The following is a 12,080-nucleotide window of genomic DNA, read 5'->3' on the forward strand; positions in this document are numbered from 1 at the left end:
TCTCCCATCTCCTCGTTGGTTTATAGAAGCAGGTACCCACGTGCCATCTCCTTATTGGTTATACCCACGTGGGTGATCGAAAGACGAAATGTTTTGCCGGTTGTCGTGGTAATACTATGAAAGTGTAGATACCAATCACCAAATAAGTTCAAATATGAAAAAGCCTGGAAGGAGGAGAGATGACTAGAAACGATTCGGTTGGCTGTTTCATGTGTGGATTAATTGTCGGAGTAGAGGACCTTGTGCATTTCAGGTAAAATAACAACTCAATGTTTATATCCCAGGACAAATTAGCTAGCAACAGCAAGCTAGCTAAATAGGACAAATTAGCTAGCAAGTGCAAGCTAACTAGCTAAATTGCCATACATGTTTAATGCTTTTCGACCTGTCCCCAAATTAATGTCATTGGTTCAGAGTTTGTTTTGATATTTTAACCTGCGTGTCGTGATCGCGTTTGGTGTGGGGGGACAAAATACATTTATGCATGATGGCGCAGGCGCGCAGCCGGTTTGGGTTCCTTTCTTTACCAATGCATGTAAACTGTATACTGTAAATATACATATAGCACTCAATCCCCTTCTCTCTAAACCCCATGGTGTGCGTCCATGTTTACATACAGCACATTTCACTTCACTTGTGCCTTCCTGTATTATACTTACGCTAAAATGTTAATCTATTCTGAAGAGCCATTTACTTTATGTTCGTGTTCTTACCTTTTATTATTTCTTATTGTTGTTGCATTGTCGAGAAGGAACCTGCAAATAAGTATTTCGTCAGACAGTGTTCCATGTACATCCTGTACATACAACTAATAAACCTTGAAACTTGGAACTTTGCACTTTTCCCCTTTTCTCTCTACACACATTATACTCTTTAAAATAAATACTAAATCTTATATAAGCCATAATGACTCCCGTAGATAGTGAAACAGGAAGACTAGTGAACTAGAACACCTACTGCCTTTCTCACACTTTAGCATGTCTCTCTAATCCTCTAGATGCTGTAGTAGACTGGTGTGCAGAGGGATAGGACTGCAGTGTTCAGGGTTGAAGGGGTTACAGTGACATACACCTCACAATCCTGCTTGTTTAATAACGCTGACATGATCACGTTGATGAATATCATTGTAACGATGTGCGTTGAGAGTCGGGAAGCAAGTGAGTGTTTTAATAAATGCAACATAAAACAAAACAAGAAAAACAGACTAAACACTGGAACAGAAACAATAACACCTAGGGAAGGAACCAAAGGGAGTGACATATATAGTGAAGGTAATAAGAGAGGTGATGGAGTCCAGGTGAGTGATGACGCGCAGGTGTGCGTAACGATGGTGACAGGTGTGCGCCATGACAAGCAGCCTGGTGACCTAGAGGCCGGAGAGGGAGCACACGTGACAATGATCATGCACCAGTTTGTTTGGGAAACACTTTACATTGCAAAGTGCATGTGTTCTTTAATTTGTCATCAATGTTAAGTTCAGTAAAATATTACAGAATTGAAATGTTGAAATCATAAAAACAAAAATGTGGTTTTAAATGGGCTGGCATTATCTCTGGGTTTGCATTCATCTTGTTCTACTTATTGATTGTAACAGTTTTTAATAAGTGATAAGGATAAAGAGTGCCAAGACTACTTAGTATCTCATTTATTTAGCCCGTGTAGAGAGTTTCCAGAAAATCTGTGGTGACACTTAGGCTTCATCATGGAACTTTTGATTATTTCCTCCATCCTGTTTTGAACAGTCTCGGGTGTCCCTTTGCAAAAGGGAGTCAAAAGCCTTCCTTGGCCAGGTCGATGAATACGGCTGCACAGTAATGTCTCTTATCGATGGCGGTTATGATATCGTTTAGGACCTTGAGAGTGGCTGAGGTGCACCCATGACCAGCTCTGAAACCAGATTGCATAGCGGAGAAGGTACGGTGGGATTCGAAATGGTAGGTGATCTGTTTGTTAACTTGGCTTTCGAACACCTTAGAAAGGCAGGGTAGGATAGAAATAGGTCTGTAGCAGTTTGGGTCTAGAGTGTCTTCCCCTTTGAAGAGGGGGATGACCGCGGCAGCTTTCCACTCTTTGGGAATCTCAGACAATACGAAAGAGAGATTGAACAGGCTAGTAATAGGGGCTGCAACAATTTCGGCAGATAATTTTAGAAAGAGAGGGTCCAGATTGTCTAGCCCAGCTGATTTGTAGGGGTCCAGATTTTGCAGCACTTTCAGAACATCAGCTATCTGGATTTGGGTGAAGGAGAAATGGGGGAGGCTTGGGCCAGTTGCTGTGGGGAGTGCAGGGCTGTTGATCGGGGTAGGGGTAGCCAGGTGGAAAGCATGGCCAGCCATAGAAAAATGCTTATTGAAATTCTCAATTATAGTGGATTTATCGGTGGTGACAGTGTTTCCTAGCCTCAGTGCAGTGGTCAGCTGGGAGGAGGTGCTCTTATTCTCCATGGACTTTACAGTGTCCCAGAACTTTTTTGAGTTTGTGCTACAGGATGCAAATTTCTGCTTGAAAAAGCTAGTCTTAGCTTTCCTAACTGCCTGTGTATACTGATTCCTAACTTCCCTGAAAAGTTGCATATCACGGGGGCTAGCGATGCTAATGCAGAACGCCACAGGATGTTTTTGTGCTGGTCAAAGGTAGTCAGGTCTGGAGAGAACCAAGGGCTATATCTGTTCCTGGTAAAAAAAAATTGGGGAATTGGGCATGCTTATTTAAGATGGTGAGGAAGGCACTTTTAAAGAATAACCATCATGCCAGTATGTGTATTGCCTTTGCCTTTGAATGGGTCTCAAGCTAAATTTCGGGTATCAAATCAAATCGAATTGTATTTGTCACATGCGCCGAATACACCAGTGAAATGCTTACTTACTAGCCCTTAACCAACAATGCAGTTTTAAGAAAAATAAGTGTTAACTAAAAAGTAGATCAGTAAAAAATAAAAAATGTAAGTAAAAAATAATTAAAGAGCAGCAGTGAAATAACAATAGGGAGGCTATATACAGGAGGTACCGGTACAGAGTTAATGTGCGGGGGCACCGGTTAGTCGAGGTAATTGAGGTAATATGTACATGGAGATGGAGTTAAAGTGACTATGCGTAGATAATAAACAGAGTGTAGCAGCAGCGTAAAAGAGGGGTCTGGGTAGCCATTTGATTAGCTGTTCAGGAGTCTTATGGCTTGGGGGAAGAAGCTGTAAAGAAGTATTTTGGATGTCGACTTGGCGCTCCGATACCGCTTGCCATGCGGTAGCAGAGAGAACAGTCTATGACTAGGGTGGCTGGAGTCTTTGACAATTTTTAGGGCCTTCCTCTGAAACCGCCTGGTGTCGAGGTCCTGGATGGCAGGAAGCTTGGCCCCAGTGATGTACTGGGCCGTATGCACTACCCTCTGTAGTGCCTTGCGGTCGGAGGCTGAACAGTTGCCATACCAGGCAGTGATGCAACTGGTCAGGATGCTCTCGATGGTGCAGCTGTAGAACTTTTGGAGTATCTGAGGACCAATGCCAAATGTTTTCAGTCTCCTGAGGGGGAATAGGCTTTGTCGTGCCCTCTTCACGACTGTCTTGGTGTGTTTGGACCATGATAGTGTGTTGTTGATGTTGACACCAAGGAACTTGAAGCTCTCAACCTGCTCCACTACAGCCCCGTCGATGAGAATGGGGGCGTGCTCGGTCCTCCTTATCCTGTAGTCCACAATCATCTCCTTTGTCTTGATCACGTTGAGGGAGAGGTTGTTGTCCTGGCAGCCTTTGATTTATACCTGAAATATGCACATTTTTCTAACAAAACATATGCTATACAATAAATATGTTATCAGACTGTCATCTGATGAAGTTGTTTCTTGGTTAGTGACTATTTATATCTTTATTTGGTCGAAATTGTGATAGCTACCTATGCAGGAAAAAAATGGTGGGAAAAAAAAGTTGTGTCTTTTGCTATCGTGGTTAGCTAATAGATTTACATATTGTGTCTTCCCTGTAAAACATTTTAAAAATCAGAAATGATGGCTGGATTCACAAGATGTGTATCTTTCATCTGGTGTCTTGGACTTGTGATTTAATGATATTTAGATGCTAGTATTTACTTGTGACGCTATGCTAGGCTATGCTAGTCGGCTTTTTTACTGATGGGGGTGCTCCCGGATCCGGGATTGTGATGAAGTAGAAGTTAATTGACCCACAGTCCCACACGGTGACATGATATCATTGATGTGACGTGCAAATGAGCGCTAGAAAACCGATCGTGCAAATCTCACCATTCTGAATATTATTATTATTAATTTTTTTCTGTGCGGGTGCCCCATGCCGCCCCTGACAAGATGCCGCCCTGGACGGCTGCCCATGTCGCCTATGCCTAAATCCGCCACTGCACATCGGCTACGGAGAGCGTGATCACACAGTCATCCAGAACAGCTGATGCTCTCATGCATGTTTCAGTGTTACTTGCCTTGAAGCGAGCATAGAAGTTAATTATCTTGTCTGGTAGGCTCGTGTCACTGGGCAGCTTGTGGCTGTGCTTCCCTTTGTAGTCTGTAATAGTTTGCAAGCCCTGTCAATTCCACCGAGCATCGGAGCCAGTGTAGTACGATTCAATCTTAATCCTGTTTGATGTTTCATCAGAGGGCATAGAGGGATTTCTTATAAGCTTCCGGGTTAGAGTCCTGCTCCTTGAAAGCAGAAGCTTTACCCTTTAGTTCAGTGCGGATGTTGCCTGTAATCCATGGCTCTGGTTGGGGTATGTACGTACAGTCACTGTGGGGAGGATGTCATCGATGCACTTATTGACGAAGCCAGTGACTGATGTGGTGTACTCCTCAATGCCATCGGAAGAATCCCGGGACATATTCCAGTCTGTGCTAGCAAAACAGTCCTGTAGCTTAGCATCTGCTTCATCTGACCACTTTTTTATTGATCGAGTCACTGGTACTTCCTGCTTTAGTTTTTGCTTGTAAGCAGGAATCAGGAAGATAGAATTATGGTCAGATTTGCCAAACGGAGGGCAAGGGAGAACTTCTCTGTGTGTGGAGTAAAGGTGGTCTAGAATTTTTTTCCTTCTGGTTGCACATTTAACATGCTGGTAGAAATTAGGTAAAACGGATTTAAGTTTCCCTGCAATAAAGTCCCCGGCCAATAGGAGAGCCACCTCTGGATGAGCGTTTTCCTGTTTGCTTATGGCCGAATACATGCCATTGAGTGCTGTCTTAGTGCCAGCATCGGCTTGTGATGGTAAATAGACAGATATGAAGAATATAGATGAAAACTCTCTTGGTATGTTTTTCTTTGTCATTTATCTCAGTGGATCTAGACGTGTGGGGTGACACTGGGATATGAACTGGGAAGGTGGGAGAGGAGAAGTCCAGACACAGCCCCAGAGCCTTTCTGGATCCTTCACTGGCAGTCTGGATCTGGAGAGTTTGGATTAACTCTTATCTCTACTAGGACCCAGTCTGTCTTTGTGCTGCTGGAACCAACATAGAGTTGTCTGAGCCACCTGTTATCACCTCATCCCAGTTCATGGAAAACATTCTGATGTCATCTGCAGAGAATTCCAAAGCGAAGTGAATAGCCTAGAACGCTATGAATCTCTCTCCTTCTTAAATTGAGATAACATTCCTAACTCACAATAATCACTGGCCGATATTCTCAAAACGGCTGGGTATAGCTGCGTACTGTTAAAGTTTGTTTTCATGTTCTTATCCATTCTGGAATACAAATATTTCATTTAGTTTGATGCTTAGAGGAAGACCCCACAGCTCAGCCCTAGAATAAACAACTGGGGCCTGTAATTCCATGGTAAGAAATAATAAATCATTAGCAGAAAAATTGGCAAGCAAACACAAACAGACAGTACTTTAGCTGTGTAGCATATTCAAATCTCATCATTCACAGCAACACACTACTGGAAATTGAAGAATCATTGTGCGGGCAAAGGGGTATAATAGAACAAAAGGATATGTCACAACTAAATTTTCCAGTTTTTATGACCTATTATAAACTGGGTGGTTCGAGCCCTGAATGCTGATTGGCCAAAAGCCATGGTATGTCAGACGATATACCATGTGTATGACAAAACATGTATTTTTACTGCTCTAATTATGTTGGTAACCAGTTTATAATAGCAATAAGGCACATTGGGGGTTTGTGGTATATTGTCAACAGACCATGGCTAAGGGCTGTATCCAGGCACTCCGCGTTGTGTCGTGGTTAACACCCCTTAACCGTGTTATATTGGCCATATACAACACACCCTCGGGCCTCAATGCTTAAATCTACTATGCGTCTGTGTCTCTCTCATCCACTCACACACGTCTGTGGATATTGTACAAAACTGATGATTTTGTACTTTTGAAAGAAGAAGAAGAAGAGGTCATTACATTACTCACGACATAGCCAAATAATACCATAAAGGTGTCAAGAAATTACATCACATTTTACTCGTGAGATACCCATTTATCATGTGGAAGAGTTGACGCGTTACCTCAGTCTTTAATTGACTGCTAGTGTGCATTCTCCTTCTGTCACTGTGTCCCACAGAGCCATTGATGAGCCTTTGGTTTTAGTCTTTGATAGTAACACATGTGGAATGGATTTATAAAGCACGGCATCACATGTAATTGGGTTTCCCAAAGAATAGACAACCAATAGATGTGTGTTTCCCATCAGCAATATTATGGAGTCTGATGAACAAAGATGGACTTTGCTCACAAAAGAAAGTTAAGCTGCCAGTGTCCTGGTCATTCTTGTCCCATCACTGAGCATAACTGGCGTGCCCTGTGAGTCTTTTATGACCATAACACTTCCTGCCGAGATCGAAAATGCACGAGTTTAAATAGAGGTGCTTTTTTCTTTATGCAGAAAATAAATTGAGAGAGAAACAGCCACATAAAGGCACGTACACACACAACTACACACAACTACACACAAACACACACTTATGGGGATTGGCTAATAGAGTGCTATTACTACAGTCCCTCTGTCCCTCTACCAGAGTCCCTCTGGTTCTATTACAGTAATTAGCCAAAGACCTAGCCTAAGGTATGTGCATACAATATCATACAGAACAATAATTTAAAATGTAACGGTCGTTTTCCTCGTCTGAAGAGGAGCAAGGATCGGACCAATATGCAGCGTAGGTTGAATCCATCATAATTTTAATAACAAAGACGAAAATACACTTGAACAAACTACAAAATAATAAACGACGTTAACAGACCTGAACATGAGAACACATAAAACAATGAATGTCACGTTCCTGACCTGTTTTCTGTTGTTTTTGTATGTGTTTAGTTGGTCAGGGCGTGAGTTGGGGTGGGCATTCTATGTTATGTGTTTCTATGTTGGGTTAAATGTGTTGCCTGATATGGTTCTCAATTAGGGGCAGGTGTTTGACGTTTCCTCTGATTGAGAACCATATTAAGGTAGGCTGTTCTCACTGTTTGTTTGTGGGTGATTGTTCCTGTGTCTGTGTCCGTTGCACCACACGGGACTGTTTCGTTTGTTCATTCGTTTGGTTAGTCTGTTCCTGTTCGTGCGTTCTTCGTGTTATTGTAAGTTCTCATGTTCAGGTCTGTCTACGTCGTTTTGTTGTTTTGTAGTTATTCAAGTGTATTTCGTGTCAGTGTTCGTCTTGTTTAATAAATTCATTCATGTCTTCATACCTCGCTGCGTGTTGGTCCGATCCATGCTCCTCCTCATCCGAGGAGGAGGAATTAGACGAACGTTACAATGAACGCACGAACAGGAAGGAACGAAACGAAACGAAACGAAACGAAACAGTACCGTGAGGTGAACAAACACAGTCACAGCAAACAATCACCCACAAACAAACAGTGAGAACAGCCTACCTTAATATGGTTCTCAATCAGAGGAAACGTAAAACACCTGCCCCTGATTGAGAACCATATCAGGCTAATTGAAAATGAACCCAACATAGAAACACATAACATAGAATGCCCACCCAGCTCACGTCCTGACCAACTAAACAAAGACAAAACAAAGGAAATAAGGTCAGGAACGTGACAGATATTGTCTGTATCTAGGTTACGTTTCTGTATCTACTGTAGGTTACAGTTTTGTCATCTGTCCCCTAGTGTACTCACTGCACTGTGTGAAATAGGAAGACAGCCTGTCATTGTCAACATGAGTGTAAGAGCTGCAGGGTGGCCTACATGCCAGCCAAAACACTTTTAAGAATATCCTCTTTGCTTGTTCTCTTTGTCTTCTGGGATTTTAAGTGTGTGTTTCAGTGGGAAATGAAAATGTCACTTGCTATTAAGTGTTCTTCCACCCATTTGTTTTCACAAGTGCTCTGCCTGTCTGAGACTACAGCAGTTAGCGTGTCATGTCTCCAAAGTCCTAGTGACATGTCATGCACACCATGGTTATCAGCACACAGCATTTGTCTACACACTGTGTACAAAACATTAGAAACACCTTCCTAATACTGAGTTGCAACCCCTTTTGCCCTCAGAACAGACTCAATTTGTCAGGGCAGGGACTCTACAAGGTGTCGAAAGCGTTCTACAGGGATGCTTTCATGTTGACTCCAATGCTTCCCACAGTTGTGCCAAGTTCTCTGGATGTCCTTTGTGTGGTGGACCATTCTTGATACACACGGGAAACTGTTGAGCATGAAAAACACAGCAACATTGTAGTTCTTGACACACTCTAACCAATGCGCCTGGGACCTACTAACATACCCCATTCAAAGGCACTTAAATATTTTGTCTTGCCCATTCACCCTCTGAATGATACACATACACAATCCATGTCTCAATTGTCTCAAGATTTTTATCCTTCTTTCACCTGTCTCCTCCCCTTCATCTACACTGATTGAAGTGGATTTAACAATTGACATCAACAGGGGATCATAGCTTTCACCTGTATTCACCTGGCCAGTCTATGTCATGGAGAGAAGATACCTTGTCAGTTGGACAACTGAATGCATTCAACTGAAATGTGTTTTCTATATTTAACCCAAACCCTCTGAATCAGAGAGGTGCGGAGGGCTGCCTTGAATGAATTCCACGCCAGGGGAGCATTTGTTGTTGGGGCTTAACTGTCTTGCTCAAGGGCAGAATGGGTGATTTTTCCACCTTTCCGGCTTGGGGATTCGAATCAGCAACCTTTCAATTACTTTCCCAACGCTTTTAATCAATAGGCTACCTGCCGCCCTGTAAGAGCAGATGTTCCTAACATTTTGTACACTCAGTGTATACATAGCTAATACCCTGAAGTGTCAGTCACAACTAGCTAGGTAAGACATAGAGCCATAGCTTTGTGTAATAATATCGCAGACACTAACATGGTTTGACACAATGAGAAGTCACACTCAGAGCATCATCCCTCTACAGAGAAGCATAGCATTATGTATAATGATTATGGCTCTAAATTGCAGGAAAAAGCTGTTTCATGTGTTTGAAAAAATGCTAAATTCGCCCATTTACGTATGTACCACCCCCAAGCCATCCTCACATACTTTGTGTCCCCTTAGATTTTTTGGGGTGCATGACACCCCTACGTGCAGCCTATTTTTCTTCGTAACTACAATGTAATAATTGCATTAATAAACGTTTCCTCGATTGAGTTACAATTTAAAAAGCTTAAATAATTTTTCGATTCGTAAATTAGGCCAATTGATGATTGCTTTTCAGTCTGTTGCACGGCTCTTACGGCAGTTACGGTAGAGAATTCCTCCACTTTTTTCCCGAAGAAGTCTCGGTCAATTAGTTTAGACAATCAGGAGAGCTTGAAGTCAGTCTACAGGATACTCCTCCAATGACAAATTAAAACACCCATTACTCCTACTTCGATCTGTGGGAATCCCGGCGGAGTTTTGGATTTATTTAAAAACATGGGATTTGAGTTGGATCGGTTTAAAGGGGCTGTGGACCCAGATTTTAAATGCAATTTATGTAATAAAGTTCTAGAAGACCCGCTCACTACTCCGTGTGGTCACGTCTTCTGCGCAAGCTGTGTGCTGCCTTGGGTTGTCCAGAAAAGCAGCTGCCCCGTCAAATGTCAAAGGATCTCCACGACAGAGCTGAACCACGTTCTCCCTCTGAAAAACCTGATTCTGAAGCTGGACATAAAGTGTGACAACCATGCCAGAGGCTGTGAAAAAGTGGTAAAGCTGCATCATCTAGCAGAGCATGCCGAGATGTGCGATTACTCACCGGCCAAATGCAGGAATAAAGGATGCAAGGAGGTGCTCAATCTGAAGGACATGGATGCCCATATGCGCGAATCGTGTGATTACAGACCGGTCGGGATATGCGACAGTGGATGTGGCTTGATGCTCATCCACAAAGAGCAAAAACTAGACACCCATTGCTGTTTGAAAGCCATGAAAGCACATAATAGTGCATTGCACGGGAAGGTGGTCAACTTGGACAAAGAGTTCAAGAAGCAATCATTGAAATCAAGCAAAAGAGAGAAATCACTTCTTGCTCAACTCTCCGCGGTGCACAATGAGCTACAAATGACAGCGCTGAAGTATCAGAAGAAATTCACTGAATACAGTGCAAGGATCGATTCGCTGACTAGGACCCTTGTTCCCCCGTGCAAGGTAAGAACGTTTCAAAAAGCATGCTACGGAATTTGTGGCTATTACAAATAGTTACTTTGTTTGTGATTGTCCATAGTTCTATGTTATCTTTTATCTATAGAGCGCGCGTACTGTCATTATTTTCACATTTGCTCTACTTTTTTGCATTTTCCTTATATATGTTTGTATTAACCAGTTTAAAACTTTAGTGGTACGATGTCTGCCAGGTTAAATTATTGACCATATATACTTTGAGTCTCCTGTGGTCAAACACCGTTGCATTAGGCCTAGTCTACTACTAAATGGCGTTTAATCTCATTTCTAACGACGAATGCGGCTACTTGTAGGTGACAAGTAATGGCCAAAAGTTTGTCTATTTTCCTCAGTTTGCCATACATAGGCTATATAGATTAGATGGAGCTTCCGAGTGGCGCAGTGGTCTAAGGCACTGCATCTCAGCCCTTGAGGCGTCACTACAGGCACCCTGGTTCGAATCCAGGATGTACCACAACCGGCCGTGATTGGGAGTATCATATGGCGGCGCACAATTGGCTCAGCGTTGACCGGTGTAGGCCGTCATTGTAAATAAGAATTAGTTCTTAACTGACTTGCCTAGTTACATAAAGGTTAAAACAATTAAATATGTCTATCTGCTGCATTTACAGCCAACTGGCAATCTGGGGGAGGGACAAATATTTACTGGTGTCACACGGATTGTGCCGTTGTGCCTCGCACCTACTACCATACCCCATTCAAAGGCACTTACATTTTTTGTCTTGCCCATTCCCCCTCTGAATTGTACACACACAATCCATGTCTCAATTGTCTTAAAATACTTTTTAATAGGCCCTTCATCTACACTGATTGAAGTGGATTTAACAAGTGACATTAATAAGGGATCATAGCTTTCACCTCGATTCACCTGGTAAGTCTATGTCATTGAAAGATATGTCCTTGATGTTTTGTACACTCAGTGTATATCGCATATGTTTATATGCTAGTCAGTGCATAGTTTTTGCCATGTTCTATAGCCAAGTCTTAGACTCAACAGAGTGGACATAAAAGGATAGAGGCCTCCCTTCTGGTCAGCTAGGGAGAGGTTGAAATGTTTATGATCTTGAATAAGTCCATATCAACACATGGTGGAAGAACAGGTAAGGTACACTACAAGCCTACAAGCATTCTGACTATAAGGGAATGTACACACCAGCCTGGTCTCATAGACTAGATGTAACATAGTAAGGGTAAATCCGGACACTCAAATTAGTATGATATGTTATGTTTGGTATGGCTACATAAGACAAGGTTACTTAGTAGGGTGGGTGGGTGTATAACGTGAACGTCTAGCAACCCAAAGATTGCGTGTTCGAATCTCATCATGGACAACTTTAGCATTTGTCACTCTTTTCAGGAAACTAGGCATATGTCGCACATCACAACTTCACAGGAGAGCCATTTAAAGTACACTTTTTTAATCAAATTGCATTTTTTGGGCAGAAATGCCTTCTGGAACAGGTGAACTTTAATGCGCATTCATAA

At 42.4% G+C, this 12,080-nt stretch overlaps 1 protein-coding gene across 2 annotated transcripts in view; it reads left to right on the forward strand.

The window, feature by feature from the left end:
• Positions 1-9,788: 9,788 nt before the first annotated feature.
• Positions 9,789-12,080, forward strand: part of LOC120024796 (E3 ubiquitin-protein ligase PDZRN3-B-like) — a 133,628-nt gene continuing 131,336 nt past the window's right edge. The window contains exon 1 of one of the 2 annotated variants that reach the window (XM_038969110.1): positions 9,789-10,562. In XM_038969110.1, the coding sequence (XP_038825038.1) occupies positions 9,849-10,562 (714 nt within the window). In that variant the 5' untranslated portion in view covers positions 9,789-9,848. The remainder of the gene's footprint in view (positions 10,563-12,080) is intronic. The other variant, XM_038969120.1, reaches the window with a different exon arrangement.

Source organism: Salvelinus namaycush, chromosome 2 (assembly GCF_016432855.1).
Source record: "Salvelinus namaycush isolate Seneca chromosome 2, SaNama_1.0, whole genome shotgun sequence".
NCBI classification, from domain to species: domain Eukaryota; kingdom Metazoa; phylum Chordata; class Actinopteri; order Salmoniformes; family Salmonidae; genus Salvelinus; species Salvelinus namaycush.